This window comes from Rousettus aegyptiacus, unplaced genomic scaffold, assembly GCF_014176215.1.
Source record: "Rousettus aegyptiacus isolate mRouAeg1 unplaced genomic scaffold, mRouAeg1.p scaffold_m13_p_12, whole genome shotgun sequence".
NCBI lineage: Eukaryota > Metazoa > Chordata > Mammalia > Chiroptera > Pteropodidae > Rousettus > Rousettus aegyptiacus.
In genome coordinates this window covers 16,311,452-16,337,088 of record NW_023416287.1, presented here as the reverse complement: position 1 = coordinate 16,337,088, position 25,637 = coordinate 16,311,452, and the positions used below count along the sequence as shown (strand labels likewise).

The window sequence follows — 25,637 nt, the reverse complement described above, 5'->3', positions numbered from 1 at the left end:
TTGCCGGCTGCTCATGTAGTCACCACACACTTAGCAGATATCAGGTTCATTAAAAAAAAATCACGACTGTTGCTTCCCAGCTAAGTGCTCTATTCCTTAATAAAAAATATTGCGTAATCTAAACCCAATTTATTCAAAGTCTGCTTTCTCTCCATCCGTTTGTGATTCAGAAAAATGAGGTCTCGTAATGTTAAGGCATCAGTGCAGCGGGTTGCATACTAATAGACAGGAAAGGTAACGCAATTTGTTAGTTACTAAGCGGATCGCTGGTGCCGATGGGACAGCCCTTTTTTGCCTGGAATAATTTTAGGGAGTGGTCCTTAGCACTATTCTAAATTACTGCTTAGTTTTCTCAGACTCTAGAAAGCCAAGGGGACTTGCAAAGTTGTCCTGTTGGATTTCGTGAAGAATTACTGTGGGAATTGGAAAATAAGGAGCAGGCAGAGTTTTTATAAACCAGATGGGATCAATTGAACTTGAGCCTTTCGGGTTTGAGAATGCCGAAGTGGAACACACAGACTGCGACACACCATATTATCCCAGAGGGTGTGTACGATAGTCAGGGGCGCCTCGCTTTAGAGGCCCAGTGTTAATGAGCAGGAATAGGGCTGGGAAAGCGTTGAGTCTCCTAAGGGCTTTCTTCTAATTGGACTGGGAGGGAGTTGGCTATTGCTCCAGTGCTTTTCTGTAAGTACTGTCTAACGACACTTGAATATCTCTGAGCTGTCGTTTTGCTGGAATCTAGTCTCATCTTGATATTTTCAGAATCAAAGTTACAGTGAAAAGAATATACTTCTGTTTTCTCATCTGTAGTCTAACTTCCCTGATAATCTGTACTGATAAACCTCCCGTTTTGTTTGTTTGTTTGTTTGTTTGAGCTATCTAAATACACTCTGAAACAAGTCAGATTAGGTAAAAAGTACCAAAAATGGCAATCTAAGGAAAGGACCTCTTAATGTAATTTTTGATTTTGTTTGCGAGTTGTAGGTGAAGTCCATGTCCCTGGACGGTTAGGGTGGCTGTAGCCTGCTTTGGACATTTTAGTGCCCACTAGCACTTAGTAGGTACTTAATAAATGCTGAATGAGTGCATTTTCTCCCTCATATTAGTTCGATCTAGGATTGGGATAAAATTAAGTTTCAAAATAAGAAAAAGACCATTTTGTCTGTGTTTTGAAATTCATCTGCATTGGTTGAGCTATACCTACCTAATCACTATTGTAGTCTAGGAATAAAAGAAAAAAGATTCTTTAAAAAGCTCCCTATTTGTTTCATTAATTCAGTTATATATTCTGAATCTATGCTGGTTTATTTTTCTTAAGCCTTTTTGAAATGACTTTTTTTTTAAAAAAGCCGTCTGCTTAATAATACATCTTGTTCCCCTTTATCTTTTTATTTTTGTAAATAACATTCTTCATGGACACGTGTCATTGGAGGTTAATAAGAATGATGTTCAGTTTTGGTATCACCAAGACTCTGCATGAGATCAGGGCCCAAAACAGATATCTAAAGCCAAAAAATAGAAGTAGACAACCCCCGTTTTTTTCTAAGAGGTGTTGTGTTATGGACCGTTTTGCGCCCACCTGCTTTCTTCTACTTCACTTCTCATTATGCCAGCTTATTGTCCCAGTAGTGGACAGGTACAGAGGGAGTGAGTGGGGTGGCCTTTCTGCTCGACATGACAAAATAGGCTATCAAAAACTGTGTTTTAGTAATTCGCAGAGAGACAGGCTCTCTGTTTTCCTATTACACTTGGACGGGAGAGCCTTTTACCTTGTGAAATGAAATTGTAACTACAGTGGAAAAACCTATCACCCATGCCCAGAGTCTGCTTGTGAAGAAATGCTGGATAGGTGGCAGACCATGCTGAATTTTCTCATCAAGATTGAGAGTTCATCTGTCTATCTTTAGTTTCTATTCTTACTCCTGTTTCTGGTCTTCAAATGACCTCTGTCTTCTGGGTCCTATTATATTACCCAGGAGTTGATGATTACAATTACGGATTCATTACTGCCTTGCTGAAATGCTATTTCGTGAAAGTTGGGAATTTATGTAAAATTAGTGAGTGGTAGGATTGATGAGATGTTTACCAGACCTGGTAGCTGGTAACTGATTTGTTCTGATTTCTCAGCTGAGGCAGAAGAGCAGGTGAGGAGATATCCACTGGAACATTATAAGAAATGACTTTGCTTGGTGAAAGACGTTTATCCGATTCCTATATAAAACCACTGCCATCGTCAATTTTTTTCATTAAAAAAAACGTTCCTAGGTTTAATGTGTCACATTTGTGAGCATGGTATAAGACTAATCAAGGAAAAATATGATGCCTGGCCTAAGACTGTAGAGGCTGAAAAAAAGATTTGGTCAATCCGAATGTCTGTGATATAGCTAAAATGTAAAATTAGATCTCCCAACCCATTGCGACCCAGAAAGAGAGGATCATGCTGCTGTTAGCTAAAATCTAAAATTGAGATTTTAGAGGCTTTCAGGATAATGAAGGCAACAGTGGGGACTTTGGCCATTGCGTGGGAAAACTTGATTAACAGTGTTTATTATGGTGCTTTCGCATTTTCTCAGTACTTTGACTTGACTTGGCCTTTGACATGCGTGACCTCATTTATTCCTCGGTGAGATAGGCTGGGCAGAGATCATACCACCACTTTACAGATGAAAAAACTAAGCTGGAAGGAAATAAAGGGGCTTCAGCAAGATTTCTTGGATAGTGATAATTTTGGGATAGATCAGTTCACTGAAAATATTAAGTAAAGATGACTATGATATGACCCCTGTCCTCATGTCTGCTCTGACTTTTTATCTGTTGTTCTTTGATATATAACTCAACTGTCTCTTGAGGCTGTTGTTTAATTAATAGTCATCACATACTAGTTAATAAGTACTTAGTCATGCATGGTGTTATTCAGGGGCTGTAATGATCATACTTATTATTGCATGCCTGATTCACATCCTTGTCTTATAGACATCTAACTCTATAGTGAATAGATAGTTGACTAGAAGGATGGATGGATAGGTGTATAGATGAAATGTTATGCCTATTAAACTTATAAGAGAATAAATGTGAGAGTTTCTTAGAAGAGAATGAGGAAGTTGTCAGCTTTTTGTTCTTTTTCCTATAACTTTAATAATTTATATTAGAAATAATGACGATTCTTTTCTCTGTGATTACAGTGGGATCAATAGCTAGAATTTACCTACATCTAGCCCTATTTAAACCTGGTGTATATTCTCCTATGCATTAATATGAATTGTAGAGGCAAAAAAATTATTTTCAGAGGCAAGTGAACCTACCATTCTTTCTTATTATTGCAGTGACCTTGAGGTGGGTTACTTAACCACTTTGGGCTTTAGCTTTCTTATCTGTAAAATGGGGATCACAGTTATAATGCTCTTGTGAGAATTCAGTAGCACAATGCTTGGCATATGATGACTTTTAAAGATAGTGGATATTATGATAGCAGCTACTATAATCTTTAGAGCAGGGGAACTACTAATTCCTACTAGTCAAGGTCTCTAGGGGTTAGTTTGGTAGCCCACCTTTAAAAAAAAATTAATTCAGACAACTGTGTTTTGGTTTACTGTATGTCAAGTGTCGAGTATGATACGTGGTCTTTTGTTTCAACGAGCTTTCTGGTTACTTTGATAATAAAGGTTATAAGCATGAAAGAGTTTTGTCCAAAGACCATAAGCTCTTTATACACATTAAGCATTACAGCACTCCCATGTTTGGGGGGGAAGTATCACTTTAGATAGTGAAAGAATAAGATACAGAAAGCTTAATTACTCATGATGGTCAGCTGCTCAGTTCTAGATGAGTAAAATGAACCTTCTAATAATTGTTCTTTCAGCAGAAGATGTTCATAAAATACCTGGAATATCAGTTGGCAGTTAGCAAGTCCTGTCATTCTTGTTAATATGTCAGATCTCTTTCATTTTTTTCTTTCTAGTGAAACTGCTCTGATTCTGACCCTGTTGTCTCGCTTCTGGACTCACGACTGTGTCGTATCTTCGGGACAGATCTTCCTTCTTCAGGCCTGGCTCCCCAGGCCTGGCTCCCTTCCACCCCTTGCCGCCCCCGATGACCCACTCATCCTGCCTCCCATCTGCCTGTCCCCAACACTCACATCCTGCACATAGCCGTTGCTCTTTCAAAATAATTTTTAAATATAGTTCCAGTAATACTTTTCTCGATTCCTTCCCTTCCCTTTTCTTGTCCCCTCTCCTCCCTTCCCTAATTCTCTGTCTTCTCCTCTTATACCTTCTTACATTCTGGTCTTTCTGCTTTTATTCTTGTTGTGCTTTCTGTCGTACCTGGCCTGATCTTTTCAGTTGCCTGTTTTCTGACCAGTGTTTTAGCAGATCATTCCTGATTTCCCGGGTCAACGCGATTGCTTTTTCAGAATGTCTGCAGTTCATGTTGTCTGTATTCTTCATTTCCATGTTGGTAATTGCCTGTGGCATGTGATATTTTAATGTCTTTGATTATCTAACATCCTCATTTTATGATGAGGAAACTGAGGACCAGAATGAAGACTATGTTTGCCTTTGTCACCATCACAGGGCTTTATTCATCATAAGCATTCAGTAAATGCAGGTCAGTGGAACAGAGTAGGGGTGTGTGTGATGTGTTTCCAAGGTGAGGGAAGGGAAACTTAGTTTAGTTCTGGCTTCCGGTTTCCAAACATAACTCTCTTTTTCTCTCCTTCATGTTTTATTTCACGATATGTCCTTTCTGTTTTTGCCTAGTGTTTAATTTCCATCGTTTGCTTGTCTTTTATGTCCAAAGCAGTGTGGTATTTGAGGGGAAAGAGGTTGGTGGGGTCCAGCACAGTCTAGTGTAAATCCTTCCCTGTACATTTTAAGTCTGTTTCATCATGCCCTGGTCCCCGAAGACTCTTTGGTGAACATCAGCCCTCTCATCTCAGAAATCATTACTGCCTTTAAAGGTGAACTGTGTGAAACAGTTAAAGTAATACTGAGTTTCAAGAATTTAAATCATGAGATAAGACTAAGGGTGTTGGCCTATTTCTCACTAGAAAAGTGACCTCCCAAGTGATCAAACTCAAAGTTTGAAATTTATAAAAATGCAGTGAACCTATGGGTTAAGTTGCCAGGAAAGCAGCAAAGGGAAAGAGACTACGTTAGTTAACGATATTTATTGAACACCCACTGTGAGGAGAACCTTTTTGAAGAGATATTAATAAAACCAGAGTGTATTAAAGGTAAACAGTGATGAAGTGATTGACAAGGAAACGGAAGGGAACCGGATATGTTAATAAAGTTGTCAGTAGGGTTTCAGTATATACTTGATACCCTTAACATTTTCACATGTGTCCATAGCTGTGGTCGATTTGCTTCAGGAATTAACAGATATAGACACCCTCCATGAGAGCGAAGAGGGAGCAGAAGTACTCATCGATGCTCTGGTAAGTTGCACATCCCTCTGGGGTTTTGCACGATTGTGTAAGGTGCTGCTATCTCTGAGTGGAGTTGGCTGGGTATCAGGTCGAGCTCTGTGGCAAGGCTGGTCTGAGTGAAGAAAGTAAGAAAGTAGAAATGCAACTTGTGGGGTACTTTATTCTTTGGAACTAGGTTAGGGAAGGGATTATAGAAACCTAGCATTTTTGAGTATCTGCTGTAGGCAGGCCCTTTCTCATTTTTTTTACTTTCTGTATTCCTCACCTTATCCTGTTAGATGGGTGTTATTGCTGTTATTCCCATTTACAGCTAGGAAGCCGAGGCTTAGAGAGGCCAAACAAGTTGCCCATGGTCGCATAGCTGGGGTCTGAACCTGTGTTCTCTTTGACTGTGTATTCCTGTCCCTCCGCCTCCAGTTGTGCTGCTACTGACCTTTTTACAAAGAGTTTTCACAGATATTTCTTTTCTCCTCTGGCCTTTATAATTCTAAGCACTTATGAAGACAGGTGTCATTATTACTTATTTTATAGACAGGGAACCAGAGAATGTTAAAAACAGGAACAAACCTTCCAGCTCATCCAGGCCTGAGTTGTAGCCCTGCTAGTGGAAGACAGGCCCGATTGATTTCTGAGTCTCTCTTCATGGAGCCCAGGCAAGGCCTCTGGGTCTTCCTCAGCTATTGTTCTAGGCAGCAGCCAATCAAAAGGAGTTTCTGTATGAGGTGAACCCATCTAGTCTCATCACCTCGCTTTATATGTGCAGAAACCCAGATGCAAAAATGAAGGCTTCCCCTGGGCCACTCAGCCAGTCCATGTAACAGCCGAGAGTAGAGCCTACATGTTCTGATCTTCACCACACTCCTGTTCCCCCTGCCCCCCACCAGTTTCCTTCTCTCACCCGTGATCAGAGAGGGCTCCAAGGCTTAGCAGGCTCCACAGCTAGCCGGTGGCGGAAGTGAGTCTGCCTCTTACCCTGATGCTCCCTGTGGAGCTCTTTCTGCCCACTAAGCTGCCACCCTCCTCAAGGCTCTGTCGCTTTTCCTTCTTTTCTGTTGTCTTCTGTTGTCTGGTCTTTTCTCTCTGGTGAGAATGTTAATAAGTATGGGTTTTGATGCAGTTTGCAGACTTAATCATAGATCGCTGGAGCCACCTGCGCTTAAGCACCTGGGGTCTTCATGAGGCTACTTTCAGCCCCCATTCAAATCCTACTGAATCAGAATGGCTAGGACTAGGGCCCCAAAGGATTCTGAGACCCGTTGGTACACTTCTCACTCCCTCTTCAGACAGTCTCTCTCAAGTTTCTTGACACCTGGAAAGTTCTCATGTGACATGCTCACAACTGGCATTTGGTGTGAATGAAGGGGTTGTGAACCCATTGTATACGAAGCACTGCCTCTCAGAGAACAAGGCTGGAGTCCAGCGGGGGCCATTTGTGACCGCGTCTGATGAAAATTCGTGTTGCCATCTTTCTTTCTTCCTAGAGCGAACATCCATTTTTGTAGAATTCAGGATCTTTATTTTTCCTAGGAACCACTGTGCAGAAAAAAAAAAAGGATGGTATCGGGGCGTCCTTTTGTTTTAAAGACCATCTGAAGGAAGGCTGTGGCACTTGCTCCTTCACCATGTCCCCACAGCGTCATTCGTGCAGTCTCACCTTCCAGAGGTTAATTACAGTGGCCCTGAGTGAGCTTTCCTGCCTGGTCCCTGGGCTGATTTTAATTACCATCCTGCGCCCGTGTGAATAGGGAAGACGAGAGAGGAGCAGCTAGCCTGGCTGCCGCCCGTAAGACATACTCAGAACCAGCAGTGCACACAAAAGGCCTCTTTGTGTTTCTGTGTTGCCAAGCCCACGAACAAAAGAAGCTCAGTCTTTCGGATTTTATGTTTGCTTGGAAAGAAACAGTTCATCCTCAATCTGGGGAGCCATTAGGTAGTTATTCTATAGCATTTTTTTCTGTTTGTTTTGTTTTGTTTTTAAATTATATTATTTTGAGATTTTTTTTTTTGACTCTTACAGCTTTATGTTGGTGGGGCTGGTGTGAATCCCAGTTGAACATTCCTAGGCTCCCCTATATTATTTGCTTGTCTGCAGCTAGTCAGAAGCCATCAGTAAATATCAGAGAGCGGGACCAGTAGGTGGTCTCCCATTTATTTTTCGCTTCCCTTGTGCCGTGTTCAGGAAGAAGTTTGATAAGTATTCTCATATAACAAGGGTTGAGTTGTCTTCATAGTTTTAATTTGGGGCCAATATCAGAGGCCTGGAATTGCACAAGCAGAGGCTAGAGGGCATGTAGCAGAATTTATTGTGGTGTGCAGTTTGCAGTTATTGCCTTCATCTTTTTCCCAGTTGGAAGTCCTAAGAAATAGAATAGCACATTTGTGGGGAGAGAATGCTGTCCTGGAATTCTCAGGCATCTTCGGAATTTAAAATTTGGTTCACATCCACTATTACCTATGCAAAAGGTGAATTTTCGTGCTTTATAACAAGTCGATCTGGTGGCCTGGAAAATAGACTCTTCTAAAAGAGTAGTAAATGCAAGGGTATATTGTTTTGATAGCAATTCTCTGGCATACCTCTCTAAAAATAGTCTTTGGACTCCTCGAAAGTTATGATTAGATTATGGGTCGTCTTGTGTCCCCCCCCCCCCCCCACTAGTCATAAACCTTGCTCTGTGCTTGGCAATACCAGGTCTTCACTCACGCCTGCCTCAGCTTCTCCTGGGCTACTGGGAATACGCTTACTCGTCCTTGAAAGCCTCACTTAAACTTTCTTCTTTTATGAGTTTTTTTCAGACTCATCACCTCCGCAGAATTTGTGTGTCCCCTAGCGTTTCCTACATCCTGGCATTCGTCATGTTGGCTTATATAGACTTGTTTATAAGTTTATCTTTCCTGAGCTGTGATCCCTATCAGGGGAGTGGCCAGAGTGGTGGCTCTGTCACTCAGCAGTTGTGTGTCCTTAGGAAAGTTACCTAACCTTTCTATACTCTGTTTCTTCTTTAAAATGGGAATAACAGTAGTGGTGCCTATTGCTGAAGTGAGGAGTAAATGAGATATTTAATAAATCTTAGGAGCAGTGCCTGCCACAGAATAAACACCTAATAAATGTTGACCATGATCTCCATAAAGATACTATGTGTGGTATTATCTTCATAAAGGCACATATTTAATACTTAGTAAATGTCAACATCTACCACACAGTGAAATGTTTATGAACGTTTTTTGAGTTCAACAAACATTCTTTCTCATTTCAACAAATATTCAAAAAATTTTTTGAACAAATACTCAAAGAAACATTTGAATACACATAAGTAAGACATGATAGGGTAGAGGTTTAGGTTTTTTTGTTTTGTTTTGTTTTGTTTTAGGATGAAATAAGTAATGGTGATAATACAAGGCAGAATATTAAGAATGGTTGTGAGATGCAGGCTTCTGTGGCAGTGAGGAGGAGGGAGTGATCACATGTGATGGACGAAGGACTGCAGAGCTGCAGGTGTCGGCCTCTGCAGGGAAGCTTTAACGTGAGGGTGGGTAGGGAGCTCACAAGCAGAAGAGGTGGAAATGTGGATTGGCCCAAAAGCTGGTTAGGGTGGCTGGGAGCTACCATTTGCTATAAAGAGTTTAATAAAAGTGGCTTTGATGTGGAGAACCAAGGTGGCCCTCAATACCCATTCTTACCCTCAGTTAACTCTACTTAAATGTTAAACTCTGAAGTCTTGTGTTGGTTTGACTTGGGCTGGTTGGCAGCTTTTCAATTGATCTCAGGGTACTTAATATATAATTTCTGGATCCTGTCATGTTTGTCTCTTTCCATTTCTTTGAACATCCTCACCTTATCTGTATTTGCTCTTAAGCAAAATTTGTTTGTTCATTCACTACATGTTTATTGAGTGCTTGATATATTCTGGATTCTAGGAATTGAGTATATAGCAGTGAGCAAGACTGAAGGCCTCTTTTTGTGGAGCTCATATTCTAGTGTAGGGAGAACCAGTAAATAGGAAACAGATAGTGATTTTCTGTTGCATAGAGAATTAAAATAGAGTGGCGTGATGCCAAGTGACTGGGAAGTCGCATTAGATTAGATAGGCAGGAAAGGCCCGAGTTGTGGACAATAAAAAGAAACCAGCCATTCAGAATGATCAAGGGCATAATGGGACAAGTTCAGGGGACCTAAGGTAGGCATAAGCTTGACATATTTGAGGAACAGAAGAAAGGCCAGTACTGTCAAGAGTGCAGATGGGGTGAGGGGAGAGAGCACAGTCAGAGCCCGACACTGGGCATCGTAAGGCCTTGATGGTCAGTTTGCGTGGAATGGCCATTGTGAAAGGGAGTAATTGAAGGATCATAAGCCAGGGAGTAGTAACACAGGCCTAATGTTTTAAGGAGACCATTCTCGGCCTGCCGCGTGGATAATGGATTGGAGGGGCAAGGGTAGCAGCTAAAATATTACTAGATAGGTTGCAACAGGCATAAATTTTGCATTATAACCATATTACCATATGTATCCTCAGAACTTATCATTTGATCAAAATTCAGTGTGTGTGTGGGAGGTTTGTTACGTGGTTTTTTTTTTTTTTTTTAAGTAAGAAATTTCCAGAACTCCTAGGAGGTAGAAAGACTTTACTTGAACTCTTGAGAAACATTGGCAGATTGTACAAGACAGAAAAAGAACCCTTTAAACCCTCTCATCTGTCCCTTTTTTATTTCCTCCACCTCTCTTGTATCTATTCTTTCTGGTGACGTGGATGTCTCATTATGCCCTTGAACTTTGTCTTGGTAGGACCTGCTGGAATAACCAACCAATGACTTATTAGAAAAGATCAGGCTTAAATAGTCATGATTTCAAGGCTAGGATTACTCTGGGAGGAACTTTAATCCCTAAGCAGGATTTGTTTTTAGGTTCAGACTTAGTCACAGTTCCAAAAAATAGGCATGAAGGTGGTAGACCCAAGGGGTTAGAGAGAGTAAGACAATGCTAATTTACGCTTCTTATTAGGTGATATCCAGAGCTATGCATAATATAAATATTTTTCCAAGGGTTTTTCTGAGCTAAGTGTATTTCGATTCTTTAACCCTCCTGCAATCAAATATAATTGCATTTAACCCAGCTAAACATAAAGTTTCACACTTTGCAAGTTTAAAAAGGCTGTCTGTCAGAAGTTAAATTTGTGTAGCAAGAAAAAAGATCTTCCTCTGGCTAGACACCTGTTTCCATAAACATTCAGTCCTGGGATTTGAATGTATTGCTTTCTGTCCCTGTCCCCACCACTTTCCAGACAGCGAGATGGGAAACATAACTAAGAATCAAGGAAAGGGAGAGAAAATAATGCAGAAAAAGCAGCAATAAGCAGTTGAAACTGGTGAAGCAGTGTGGTACCCAGTGGAGTTGCAATGTCTGCTGCTTTAGGATTCAGGGAGATTATAAGTCAGTTGGGGTGATTTAGGGAAAAACAAACTGTAACATGGTTCATATTTTTCCCCCAGATGTTTTCCTGTTTTCTCTCACATACCCAAATTGTCCAATTAATTAAGGAAAACATTGCAGCGGATTTCTTTGGTGAAGCTTTTGCTAGTTCTGAGATTCGAGAGCAAGATTGTACATCTCCTTTGTATATGCGAAGGGGAAAACAGTTCCTTGCATTCATGAGTTCTCTCAGTTTTGACATCAGTATCTCCCCGAATATGCAGTTAGTGTATTTCATTGTTCCTCATACCAAGGCATAAAGGAGAGCCTAGAAAAATCTTCATTTGTGATTCAGGTTTTGCAAAATAGCGAATACTTTTAGCTTTCCCCCATCCAGATGCTTCTCTTAGGTCTCACCAAGAATGAGTAAAGAGGCCTCATTTCAAGACCATCCCTCTTGCCATTGTTCCATCCTCAGATTCAGTTTGAATTGTTCCTGTGGAGTGCCTTATACACAAGTGCTCAGGAAGTGTCAAACCGAATGAGATCATTTCCTTCTCTCTCCTTTCTTCCTTCCCCCCCACTCCCTCACCAGCGTGATAGGGTATGATGGGGAAAAAATAGAGTCTCAAAGTTGGTCACTTCTGCCACAAGCTTCGTGACTTTGGCCAGGCTAATTAACCTCTGTGTACCTCTTTTGACACCAGTAAAAGCCATGAGGATTACATGAAAGTAAATGGAGCAATATATATAAAGATCCATTTATAGTACACAGAGCGTTTCATCAGTTTATTTAAATTTAGCAAAATTTCCTGAGCATCTGCTACGTATAGCAGTGCTCTAGACTTTGCAGAGTGTATCAAGATGAATGAGGGTGTGGGGCCTGTCTTAAAAAAAAACTTGGGTTTTTCTTAGCCTCTGGGCAACATGAGCAGTGAATAATCGGGTATCAAAAGTTGTCTCCTTAATTTTTAAACCAGTCTCAGGGTAAAGCATGCATGCCACATATTTTCATTTAATCTCTAGGACTTATTTCCATTTCCTAAGTTGAGCACCAACGCAGTGAGAGAGAGGATGTACCATAGATACAAGGCACACATTGCCATACAGATTTACTTATTGGCTACTGCTTAGACTTCTATTACCAGATAACTCCTTCTTAATTATTAGCTATTTCCTTAGTTGCCTTCCTTGGTGTGTCTCAAGGCTACCCAAGGGCAGTCTCCCCCCGTACACTTTGTGCCAGAAGGTAGTGTGAAGTAGCATAAGCATCATTTCACCTAAGAAGGAAGCTTGGCTTTTGCTGCCGCTGCCGCTGCTCACTAGCTGTGTGGTCTTGGCTAAGTCATTAATCTACTGAATATAAGCCGTATGATGTGGCTATTGAAAGTTTACTGTGAAGTATCGTGTGAATCAAATTAAATGAAAGAATGGAAAGTTAGGGATATTTCGAATTAAACCCTAAATTTTGAGGCCAGTGTAAAGTATGGCTAGTAAACTTAACAACTAAACAGTTCTTGGTGCTGTGGTCTGGAAGCATACTTTTGTTTTGAATGAATTGTTGACCTGACTTAAGATGGCATTTACATAAGGCGTTTACATACCAAAGAAAAGTAGTAGAACACTGGACTTGACTTCAGGAGGCCTAGATTCAAGTGTACTAGTACTGTCACTCACCCACTTTGAAACCTGGAATTTTATTTTGCCTCTTTAAGCTTCGGCCTTAAGATGGGGATAATGATGCCTGTCCTGTCCTTGCCTCAGAGTCACTTCAAAGCTCAAAAGAGATAATGGGATGGGAGAGCACCCTGTAAATCATAGGCCGACTATTTACTTTGTTCATTCGGTAGAGAATTTATGGGAATGGAACATTGGGGAGACTTTCATGACATGTATCCTTCTTTTTTTTTTTTTTTTTTTTTTTTCTCGTTTGCTTTCCTGTGGCCGAAGGTGGACGGGCAAGTGGTAGCGCTGCTTGTGCAGAATCTGGAACGCCTGGACGAGTCTGTGAAGGAAGAGGCGGATGGCGTCCACAACACTCTGGGTGAGGGGAAGGGTGACTGACGTCCCTTGAGTTCGTGTTTGTTTTGGGCCTTGGCGTTCATTTCCCTTCCTCCTTTGTAATTGACCCAATGGCAGTAGCGTTTTCTTTCCTTCTGTTCCCAAACCGCCTTTTCGGAAATGAAGACCCTGAGTAAATTTCATATAACTGCAGCTTTGGTTTGGCTGACAGGTAATAAAAGCAGGAATTTACCTTCCTGGACAAAGACTGTTGGGTCCTTTTCACAGGCCCTTGCCTCCAATAAAAGTTAGGATGAAGTCTGAATAAAGTTTTTTTTTTGTTTTGTTTTGTTTTTTTTTTTGCTTTGGGAACTTTGTATATTTTACAATTTTTTAATATCTTTATATTGGTTTTTCTTCCCAATTCCCTTCAGTGGGGCTACAAACTTTTGAACAACCGTGTATGTTTATAGGACATTTTATGTGTAAAGGAGTTAGTGTTTCTTTCTCTTTTTATGTGTAGTTTGCCGTGTAAACTGCGAGGTGAAATATTGCCATTAACTTTGCTGCCCCTTCATCATTTGTTCATTTAAGTGAATTCCTCTGCAGCGTGTCTGCTTCTACACCTCCTCTTAGAATCTCCCCAGTCTCTCCCGCCGCAAAGTTGCTGAACCAAGAACCTATTTAAAATCGTGCTTTTGGGGAGTCCTCTTTATCACCGGTTGCCATTGTATAAAACCGCAGGTGACACATCTGTAAACAGCTTGAGAAATGAACGGGGCCCAGCAGAAGCAGAAATTTTGATGAGATTAGATTTTCTCTCAGCCCTTTTGTGTCTGCCACAGATTTCTCTTACAGCTTTGAACCCTCTTCCATGAAGATTTTCATAAAGGAGGTGGAAGACATAGCACCTAGGGAGTAAGAGGAGAGAAAACAATGATCTGTAATTTGGGGGTTGGCTTTAGTCTAGAGCCAGAATTCAGCATTACCATCTGTTAGCCTAACGCTGGATTTTGCTGAATGGAAAGCTTATCAAAAGTCTGAACTGACTGTTAATTAAAAGGGCCCAAGGTAATGGGAAAAGCACCAGCCTGGCAATCTGTAGAGATCTGTCTGGTTTCAGCTTGGCCACCTATAGTCATCCCTTTCTTCCTTGTTAAGAGCCTGGCGTTTGTCAGGCACTGTGCTAGGCACTGGGGTAGATGAAGGATGAATCAGGCGTGGTTCTCCTTTTGAGGCCGACTGATGGGGAAGTCTAGAATGGAAAGGAAAGATAACACAGGAGGACAAACGATATAATAGGAGTCAGCAGGCAGCACTGCGGAAGTGCAGAGGAAGGGCCTCGAAATGGCCAGGTAGGAGCCAGTAGGCAGGGGGCTGAGTAGGAAGACAGGTGCATTTTGACAGGAATGTGAAGAAATGTGAGAAGGACCATAGGGCAGGGGAGTAGCATTTGCAAAGCCACAAGTGGGCCCGGGCTTTGGGGAAAGAATCGAAATGTACTGTAGCGGTGGGAGGTAGGGGTGGTGGGAGGTGGGACCAGAGAAGTAGTTTGTCCAGATTATGGAAGACATCGTAAAGCATGGTAAGATGTTTGCTTTTTGTTCTAGCGGGCGATAGGAAGCCATCTAAAGTGTAAGTAGAAGAATAAGAATGACTTGATTAAAATGAGTTGATTTTCTTAGAAAATGTGAGAAAGTAATTTAAGGTGTTATAATGATCTTCATTTCTCAGGGGTCTCATTGCTACTCTAGTCCCAAGGCTTTTATTCTACTCCCTGAGGGGGCTGCCCTGTCATTCTTTAACTTGCCCTTGGTGAGACTGGCCCAGGCAAAGGAGCGAGGAAGCCGATAGAAGGCGTAGTGATCTTCAGCCCTTTCTCCTTCAAAACTCAAACTTGTTGTGTCCTGGGCATTGTGCCTGGAGACACAGAACTCTTGTCTGTTTTATAATAACATATCCTAGGATGTGGAGCAGAAGGGGCCCTGAAGGAAAAGGAAAGCATTGGATGTACTAGAATGTGACTATAGGTGATTTCTTTAAAAATGTCCCCCTTTTTGGTATTATGTCATGCAATAACTTTTTTTTTTTTTTTTTGCCTCCTCAATTTTCATTTCTCTATTAAGTAGCAATTTGGATGTTGTAGGAGATAGCAGGACCAATTATGTTTAATTCTGAGTACCTGATAGTTACCTCTGCCAGCCTGGCCTTTCCCCTCTATGCATACTATTTTGTTCAATTAAGAAGATCATGCTTACTTCCCTTGAAATCCAGACAAAAAAGAATTGAAAATGGATGAATCAGGAAAGGAAGAGACTCTGAATTAATTCACCGTTGCCCGTTTTCCCCCTACGGCTTCTGTCTGGCCCCCTGTCTCTTTGGTCATAGGTCTCTGGGACTCTAGTATAATGAGGACTAAGAGGGTCTTCTTAGGTAGGTATCCACCCTTCTGTGTGTTCTGCTCTAGTGTTGTTCCCTACCAGCACAGAAAGAGTATCACTTATTGCGTTCGTGAATTCCATCATTTTCAGTTATGAGTTTTACTTGTAACAACTTGAAGGGAAAAAAAAACCCCATAGCATCTCCCTGGTTAATCTAAAAATGACAACACAGCAGCTGGCTGGGAGCAGTGCAGGAAAGTGGGAAGAGGAATGAAATGCCTGTCTTGGGAAACAGGCTCGTTGCAGATGGAACAGAGTTGCCTTCCCAAATGACTGTTGTCTGTCTCCCTTCAGCTATTGTGGAAAACATGGCTGAGTTCCGGCCCGAGATGTGTACAGAGGCTGCCCAGCAGGGTCTTCTGCAGTGGTTGTTGAAGAGGCTGAAGGTGAGTTTGCCGTTGGGGATGCAATTCAAACCCCTTTTTCTCTGGGCACGGCTCATGCTGGGCCTTGGCATAGATTTTTATACCCACACTGTATGATCTAGTTTGTGAATCTTTTGGAAACTCTTGCCTCTTTCGTTGTTTCTCCTCTTTCGTTTGTTTTAAAAGATGTTTTAATAGCTTTTAATAGCTCTGAAAATAATACAAATATGTAAATAGAAACAAATTAACGTGATGCAGAAGCTATAAAACTGATAGTAAAAGTTCCCCTCTGCTGATTCTTCTAGTTCCACCTCCCAGGCGCAGCCCCTGGGAACAATATTTTGTCTGTTCTTCCAGAAATTTTCTGTGCTTATGTAGGAGAGTGTGTGTGTGTGTGTGTATGTGTGTTTCACAAATAGAAATACATAGTACTTTTTAAAGCCCCTTATCCTGCCCTGATCTGACGCTTCCATGTCTCGGTTTGAAACGTTGGCCTTATTACTTTTCAGCCCTCTCTTTTACCTACCCCCTGCTCTGCAAAGGTCAAAATTATTGTGACCCCTGTGTCTGTCTTTGTTCATGCTCCTTCCTCCGCCAGAGGTGACTCCTATCTTTCTCCTGTATTTCTAGATGATACACACTCCTTATTAACCAGCTTATATCCCTAGTCTTCCATGTGGCCTCCATCATTTTTAGGATTGAAAGGAAATTTGTAAGTTCTGTTGTACATAAAAAATTTTAAACCAAGACCTGTAGAGATTAAGTGCCTTGCCCAAATTCATACAACTAGTTAGAGGTAGAGCTAGATTAAGACCTTGGCCTCCCAACTTTCCTCATGCACCCTTTCTAGAGCACTGCTCTGCCCAGGGCCTATACTGCATTGTTTCTTTTCTGAATGTCAACCATTTTACTTTTTTTCTTACTAGTTCTCTTGTGGGAATTAGCAGATCTGGGTTCTAACATATACCCATAATAGTGTGACACGTACCCTCATGGAACATCTTTTCTTCATCACCTAGCTGACTTTTCATTTTATTATGTGTGCTCATTGTCTCTCTAAATATCCTTAAACTCTTTAAGAGCAAGGACAGAGTATCCTTCATATTTGCATCTCTTCCCAATTGTTCTCAAGGTGTGGTTCCTAACCTGGTGCATCAGAATCACCAGGCAGCTAGTTAGAACCCACACAGTGGAGCCAGCGAATCTGTCCAGCTTGGGGTGGAGCCAGCACTCTGTGTTTGAACAAAGCCTCCAGGTGATTCTGATGCCTGCTAACGTCTGAGAACCAGAGCCCTAGGTTATTTATGTTTACATTGCTCGCCGTTTAACTGATCATCCCATGTTTATTCAGTAGTCCTTGAGTAATTCTTAAGTGAGGAACACATTGGTGCTGGTAGCCTATATAGTGTATAGCGATACTCGTGGATTTCTTCAGCCACTAAATGAAACTTCACTAATTTGTGCTAATGAGGATGAAAACTATTGCAGATGATTGCATTAAATGGTTTAGCAGGTAAGCAAATAACATTAGTGGGAAAGGCACTGCAGCAGAGTTTATTTTTTTAATGGGAAATATAAACTTGTTAGGATATTTTACACTATCGAAAATAACACCGAAACCCAAACTTTTTTTTTTTTCTTTTCGAAGGAAACAAAATAAAAAATTCCATTTTGTTTCCCAATTAAATCAATGCTTCAAAAACAGTTGCAACAGTTGGCACATGAGCTAATGAATTGAGAATTGGCCACATTATACTACAATGTACAGCCGGTTGATGCTAAGTCCCATGCCTTTCCTGACCAGGAGTTGGGATTTTGCAGGGCACAATCTGCTTTGACAGTTGTTCAGGGCTGTAGATGTGTCTGAACCTGCCCCATGTGTTCCGGAAACCAGAGGTGAGCTGCAGCAGTAACCCGCAGCTTCTGGCTGTGGGTGGTAGCGTGATTATCTTATACTTTCCCCAAAAAAGCAGCCGCTCCCAAAAAAGGTGAAGTTTAATTTTATTCAAGGCTAGTACATGCTGAGAACAAACCTATGCTTAACTCTGTAATTACACTGACAGCTGAAAGATTTAGCATCACCAGGCTCCTGGATGGAAGAGAGCCCCAGAAGTTCCAGATCCCGTTGGTTAACTTTGCCAAATCTAAGAGACCATACCTGCTAAATGAATTCTCCTTCCTCTTAATTTTGACTAAATGTCCTTGTAATTTGGCAAGCTTGGAGGCTGTCATCTCTGGCTGAGATTTAAACAGAAATAAAACAACTTCCTTGGTGATTTTTGTTTTTGGCTAGACATGGAAGATTAGTCTCCTTCCTTCCTACTTCACCCATCGTTTCCTGCAGTTTCTTTTATTTCTTTCCCACTAGATTAAAATATTTGGTTGTCATCATCACCACCACCACCACTAAGTTTTCTCCATCTAATGTGAGTGTCAGGTATCGCCTGTTTATTACATGCGAAGCGTAATTTTGGGTACCTTATCTATGTTATTTTTGATCTTCACAAACAGCCCTCCAAGTGGGCGCTGCTCTTCCCAATCTATAGATGAGGAAAGAATTCCAGAGAAGGGGACATGCCTTCCCCCAAACCCCATGGGAAGCATGTAGGAGAGCCGGTGACAGCCGGACCCGGATTATCTCCAGAGCCTCCTCCTCTTGCCAGGCTACTTCCCAGCTGTCTCTCCTTTGAGGCTCAAGTTTGCAGTGCTCAGTGTTGAGAAATTATGGGGCCTAATCATTTTGACTTTCTGATTAGAGTCTTTCATGCCAATGTATCGATCAAAGGACCTATATTTTAAGAAAAAGTAATGAACTTATCATTTTGATTTTTAAAAATTTACTTTGGGCAAATTGGAAACTCCTTGAGGTGTCACACAGCAAAAGCTGGAGATTTTCTGGGAGAATCAGGAATTCTCAACAGAGGGGTGTGCAGCTGTTGGGTGCCTGTTATCTATATACTGGTTTATTTGATCTAACCACCTCGTGAGGAAATTATTTTCACTTAAGAGAAATTGAGTTAGACAGGCAGAGTGATTTGGCCTACTATGTATTAGATATTTCCATGTTATTTAATTCTCATATAACTACAAAGAAGTTGTTATTTTATTTTTTCCATTCCACAGCTAAGGCAACTTGGGAATAAGAAATGTTGCTTGGGTCATAGATGCCCAATCGCAGTTCACGGTGCCATTGGTGTCTCAGTAATTTTGTTTTTAAAGCCTCCCCAAGCCAAAAAGGACGTAACAGTCCCATGTTTAAGTAGTTAGGTCCAAACAGTTTAAAACCTATTTCTATCCTAATAATTTAGTAGTCATTTGTAAAATAATGCACATGAGTTAAAAGAAAATAAATTTTTATTTCATTCTGAAAGACCACAGTTATTTACTAATGGCTGCGTGTGCTTTTTTGAGTTCTGCACAATCCAGGAATCAGGTTGAACACCACCACCCTCATTCCTATGCCGCATTGGTTTTCACACAAGTTCTTTTATCACAGCAACCACCAAAAACCCAGCTTCATAAAGGTAGGATGCCACAAAAAGAAATGTACCTGGAGCTAGTAGTTAATGCGGTGTTCAGCAGATGTCATAGGTCACTGTGCTTTCTTTGGAAATTGAAAATATCCTGTGGTACCCCCTGTGAACTCAGCATGATACCTCAGATACCGTGGCACACACAGTTTGGGAACTGCAGACTGTGCCGCAAGGTGATGCATGCTTATGAGTCAAACCTGGGTGTGTCTGATCCCAGATCCATGTCTTTTTTTTTTTTTTAATGTGTCTGTATTAGTTGTTAACATTAATTTTCATTCAGTGTAATATTTTTTAATGTTATAACAATGGGCAGTGTTCATGTCAAATTCACCTTTGTTTGCTGTCATGTTCAATTCTTTTCTTGCGTATAGCATCTGCCCAATAAATATTTGTTGGACAAAAGAGGAAATCTATCCCCTACCTTGGAGATGAGTTTACAATCTCAAATAAAAGACAAGGGGCATTGGAACCACAGAAAAAGGCTATTGCTCTAGTGGCCTGATGTCTTTTGGCTTCTTTCAGTTAAATATATATGTTGATGTGGCTTAAAACATTTAAAACAGCGACTTAAATAATTTGTAACTTGTAACTTAAATAATTTAAGTAAGTAATTTTATTAGCAAATGTTTGATTGTGGTGGAGATGCTCACTCCTTGGGTTTTCGCTTTTGTGTTTTGGTTTTTATAAAATTTTCTCTTAAAGTAAAACATGCCACAGATTGCATTTAAAACTTGGCTATCATACTGAATTTCTTGAAACAAGGCCTTTTGCTTGCCCAGAGAATATACCTCGCAGTCAGCACACGTAAGACCTTGCATTTATAGATCTTTTAATCTAAGATGGGTCATACCTGGTCAGCCTTCTGAAACCCTGTGGGGTGCATTTAGGCTTGATGAGGAGGACGTGCACAGAAAACTGAAAAGATGGTGAGTGTTGCTTCATTAGTGGCCACTCTTCCTTCTTAAGTACAAAATCAATGTCCAAACAGAACTGTGAATGGTGCTAAGATGATGGAGGTGTAGCTCCAAGATAAACACTTCTCCTGGCCTTTCTAGGTACAGAAATTATTTGTCTTTTCAAAAACCTGGGTAAGTAGTAAGTCTGCTGCTGATTAACAGTTGTCGTCTGTGTGCCTGCATTTTAAGGATCCAAGGATGCGGTAGGTTAAAACACATTGATGAGGCTTGCTCCCCTCTGCACATTTATTCAAGTGACATTGTTAATAGTGAGAGGTTTGAGTCTTGCTACTGAAACAATAATGTGGGCAGCCATGAAAGATAGTCTCTGCAGTAGGTACATCCCCTCTGAAACTCCCAAGTTGCAGAGTGTGCAGCAGGGAAAGAATTGTGGGTAGTAATTTGGTTGTTAAAATATTAACACATTTCTGCATATTTAATGCGGTTTCCTTTTTAAATAGTAGGCAGATTATGGCACACAAGCAGATAGGTTTATGATTTCAAATTAAATTTTAAGCATTAAAAAAATCTGAAAGGAACTACTTTGTTATAAATACATTCAACTAATCTAAGTAAGAACTTACTTTCTTTTCAACTTCTCTGATGTATCAGCTAATTTTTATGATTATAACTTGTGAACAAAGCTTCATGATGATTTTTAGTCTTAAAAGTTCAAAACCTTCAGTCATTCATCTAGTTCACATCTGAGTATTTACTGTGTGCTAGACAGTAGTTTTTGGACTCAAAATGGGGAGTCTGGGAGGGCTTCACAGGGAAGGTGACATTCATACCTGGGACTGTGAGAGCTATTGTGTGCATCCGCTATTTATGGTTTTACTATGTAGTACCTGAGTTTTGTCTCTTGAGAGCAGAGACAGGCGTTTTTTGTTTGTTTGTTTGTTTTTTGTTGTTTGTTTGTTTTTTTACCCTTAATCTGCCTTTTTCCTTTCTAACTTCTACTACTCTCTGACTTTGAAAAATTCATCCTGGGGAGAGAAGCAAGGCCCCTTCACATTTTTTCTCATTTCTCCTATTTCCCCACAGGCAAAGATGCCTTTCGATGCCAACAAACTGTATTGTAGTGAAGTGCTGGCCATATTGCTCCAGGACAATGATGGTGAGGCTCCCTCTCAGTATTGATATTCTGTTAGGATAGGAGCCAGGCTTGTTTCAGATCATGACAGCAAGCTCTCTTGCCTTTGGCATCCCCTTGCTCTCCCCCTCGCTCTCTGTGCAGCTTTTGTACTCTGTCAAGCTGTATTGATTTTGTTTGCTGATGTATCAGTGTTAGACGGCTGTAAAATCTGACAGTTAGCTTCATTTTTTTTTCCTCCTCTATTTTTTCCCCTTTTAGAAAACAGGGAATTGCTTGGGGAGCTGGATGGAATCGATGTGCTTCTTCAGCAGTTATCCGTGAGTAATTCTTATGCTTCCTGTCTGCCATGAAGAAACATGGCCTGCTTTAAATGGGAGGTGGAGCTGGAATTGTGGGAGGGAATAAGCCTTGTGATGCAAGGCGTTTGGAGTGTGTTGGCAGGTCTGAGGTTACATTGGATGTAGTTCGCCTCTTTTTCTTATTTGCTCTTTAAGACCAAATACTACTGTGTATCTGGTACGGACTGGACTTTCTTTGTCTTCTGGTATTTGTTAACCCAAAAGAGGTGTGCTTCCTGCTGAAGTGTATGTTTTGGGGCCAAGAATATCAATTATTTATAAGTGTCCCACTTCCAAGATTATTCACTTCATTTTCCTTTAATCTGCCACTAAAATGGCATCTTATTCACTTAGAATCCAGGAAGTTCCAGCTCAGTGGGATAGTGCTCATAGTAGGATGGAGGTCACAGGGGTGGATAGGGAAGGATGTGGTCCTGGAGGCTGGAATGAGAAATTGGAAATTGCCATTTGTTAATCGTCAGAAATATAAATCCAGTTGAAATGTTCTGCTGGCATTCTGAAAATACTGTTCAGATTTTTTCTAACAAATCTCATCTGTGCTATTCCAAAAACAAGACTGAAAATAGATCATTTGGATAAAATCTTGAGAGTGTTGGGAGTGTCTGAGATGTCAGTTTGCATACAGCTTCTGTCTTGGCGCCAGCTGCCTAAGTGGCTTGGCCTCCACCCCCAAAAATAGAGTTTTGGAATGCGAATCTGTTTTCAGTTCTGGGAAGGTGCTTAGTCCTGTTCCTGCAAGATTATTGATCATTTTGTAGTCGACTGTATGGGTATGCATATACTGCTGAAAGGCTTTCCTCTTAATATGCCACATATATCTCTGGCAAAGACGAGACTTCTGCTTTCAGCTGTTCTCATGACTTAGAGCCACAACTGCTGTGTAAGGCAACTAATTCAGTAACCCTGTTAGATAGGAGGCTCTTCCTTATGTTGAGCCAAGATTTGCCCTTCTGGTTCTTGGGTTTGTTTGTTTTTTTTTAGAAGAGGAAGAGATGGATGGTGATTAGGTTGGGCAAATGGACGGCTTTGGGATAACTGGCAAATTGTTTCTTGACTTGGATGGTGGTTTCAGGCGTGTTCACCTTATTCATTTAGCTATAAATGTCTTTCATTGAGTTTTCTATATCTGTGTTGTACAATACAATAAAAGAATATTTGGTGTGTTTGTTGTTGTTTTTTTTTAATCCACCTCCTTGGAACTATGTCTCACTCACGGATCCAGTGGTCAGTTGAGTGTTTTGTTTTTTTGCAGAACTGACAACCATTTATTTAATATCTGTGAATCAGAAAGCCCAGTTTCTCTAAAATGAAAACTAATGAGAATTTTGTTTGGTAAGCTTCTGTTTCCTCAATTGTAGGGCTATCATGATGACAGGCAGGCTTTGGAAATTGTTGAGTGCTGGCTGATGAAAAGACATTCTCTCATGGCTCTGTGCTTTCTGATGTCCTTGCTTGACAGGTGTTTAAAAGACACAATCCTAGCACTGCTGAGGAGCAAGAGATGATGGAGAACCTTTTTGACTCACTCTGTTCCTGCCTAATGCTCAGTTCCAATCGTGAGCGCTTCCTGAAGGGCGAGGGTCTTCAGCTGATGAATCTCATGCTCAGGTACGTTTCTTGCCTCCTAGCGCTCCATCTTTTTTGCCTGACTCCTCTCTGTTATCCCAGATTCAAGAACATGTAGCTACTGTCTCTTATTATTCCTTTGAGTTTCCTATATATGTAAAACTCTATAGAGTCTTCCAGGGTATATGTGGTGTTTTCTAAAGTGAGAGTAGATGAATAAAAAGTATTTTTTGGTCTGTTTGTGCTCTGCTGTGTCAGCTGGTAATAGGACCACTGCAGAAATGTCTTTTTGCTCCTTCTAGTGTGTGCATTTTGGGAAATCCAGTTATTAACTTCTAAACGTGTCCTATGTTAATTTCTAAACTTAGACCAATTTATTTATTTCCCACATTAACCTATCTATGCCATATGTTTATTTCTTCTGTTGACAGCAGAATATCTTTCATATTTTTCATTTACACATTTTTCATTATACATTATTTTCAATAATGAATTGTGTATATACTATGTGGCCAGCATAGGAGATACGAAAATGTACAAGACAGTTCTGTAACTTTTCCTCATAGTACTTATGTATCTTATTATTTGTGTTCTAATTTCTTAAAGTAATTAAAATGGATATTATGTTAGTATATTTTACAGAATCCTAAATTTGGAAGTGAATAGGAGGTAGCTTGTATCAATATCTCTTTTGAGAAATCTTGCTAGGAAGGGAAGTAGAGAAATGGGAGGTGGGAGGTGTAACGGGAATGTGATGTTAGGTCGAGGGACAGTTTTTTAAGGTGAGAGATACTGAGCACATTTGCATGGTTGGAAGGCCCTAATCAATATTGAATTATTCCTTATGTAATTGAGCCAGATTCTGTTGTCTTGAAACTTCTATTCGCATACGCTGAAAACTCTTAAACGATTTGACAATTTTTTAAAATAAATTTGATATGTATCTATTAAATTAAATTTAGAATATAGGTATGCAAAACTGCTATTAAAACACTGGTAAGACACTATGGTGAGTGCTGCTGGGCTTATACACAGATGAGTAAGACAGGATTCTTGTCTCCAAGGAAACAAACATCGCTGTCACCTAAACATAACCCAACTTTGAGTGTCTATTCCTAGTCTTTTCTTCTGTAATTGTTTTCTTATTTTTAATAGTTTTTTAGGCCTGCCATATATGTAATCTTCTCCACTGTTTCTTTTTAAACTTAACATGCTGTTTCCCATGCTGCAACATATTCTTCTTGAGAGTTTTCAGTAACTGCATAATGGACTCTAAGGCGATATAGCTTACTTAGTATTCTTCTGTTGATATGGAGGTTATTGCCAATGTTTTGCTATTACCACAAATTCTATAATGATCGTTTTTGTGCTTTAAACTTGTTTTTTTTTTTTTTTTTTGTATTTAAGATTATCAAAATATGTGTTTCTAAAATACATTCTCTTTAAAGGCTTGCGTAGTGCTGGGGTGGGGGGTGGAGGGAAGGGTGGCATGATAGACCTCTTTTTCTAGTACATCTAAGACCTTGGGATTGATTGAAAATCTTCAAATTGCTTTAAAATTTTTAAAATGCAGAGAGGGGCATTGAAATTATTCAGAGGCCTTAGTGTTCAGCTGACTTTTGCTAGCTCTCCTCTCTTGAGTCTTTTGTTTGTTTATCTCCTTTACCCTTCTAATTGCCTGTCCTTTTGTTGTAATGACCTACCTTTTCTCAAGCAAATAGCAAGTAAAGAAGATGCATTTGGCTTCCTGAGCCTTCTAACCTTAAAACTATACTCTGCAGGGACTTTTCCCTTAGCTTCTTAAAGGTCTGAACTGCCAGCATCTTTGGATGGTTGAGTACAAATATGAAGTGATATATTCCTGTAGCATATGGCTTGGTAACGTGCAGCAATGGGGGGCTGAATAAATAACCAGAAATATGGATTATTCAAACATGAATGCTGAGATTCTGGGAGCCTAATTAAAAGGAGCTCCAAAAGACTTAGAAACTACCTCTCTAGGATCTCCTAACTTTTCATTTTTGAGTGCTAAAGTTACTGTTAGATTAATTCTTCCGCAGTAATTAGCTACATTAGCAGATTCAGCATTTCCTTTTTTCTCTTACCCATACTCTTTGTTCTGTGTTATTTTTCTTCTTCAGACTCCCAAATAGAAAGTTTAATTCGAAGGGAATTTTTTATATCTTGCTAGATTTGCCCTTTCTAATCTTCTAGTAAGAGCCGCCAAGTCGCTCTCTGTCTAGAGAGGCCCATTCAGGATTAGGAGACTGTAATGCTAGAAGTTCAGGAAAATTTCTGTGGTTCCATTGCCCCTAAATACTAATCTTTGATTCAGGCATACATCAAACAGTTATGAAATGCCCACCTAGAGAGGTGGCAGTATGGTGTAGCGGGGAAGAAGGGCTTTGGAGTTGAGGTAAATGTGCTTTTGGAACATGGCTCTTTCACTTACTAGCTCTGGATACTACTGGGTGATTTAGTCTAA

The 25,637-nt window shown here is 40.4% G+C and overlaps 1 protein-coding gene across 3 annotated transcripts in view; it reads left to right on the top strand.

The window, feature by feature from the left end:
• CTNNBL1 (catenin beta like 1) overlaps positions 1-25,637 on the top strand; it is a 139,250-nt gene that overhangs the window by 45,683 nt on the left and 67,930 nt on the right. For 2 of the 3 annotated variants that reach the window (XM_016148289.2, XM_036229426.1), the window contains exons 5-10: positions 5,343-5,440; positions 12,786-12,879; positions 15,572-15,663; positions 21,176-21,248; positions 21,486-21,544; positions 23,046-23,194. In XM_016148289.2, coding sequence (XP_016003775.2) covers positions 5,343-5,440; positions 12,786-12,879; positions 15,572-15,663; positions 21,176-21,248; positions 21,486-21,544; positions 23,046-23,194 — 565 coding nt within the window. The remainder of the gene's footprint in view (positions 1-5,342; positions 5,441-12,785; positions 12,880-15,571; positions 15,664-21,175; positions 21,249-21,485; positions 21,545-23,045; positions 23,195-25,637) is intronic. The other variant, XM_016148290.2, reaches the window with a different exon arrangement.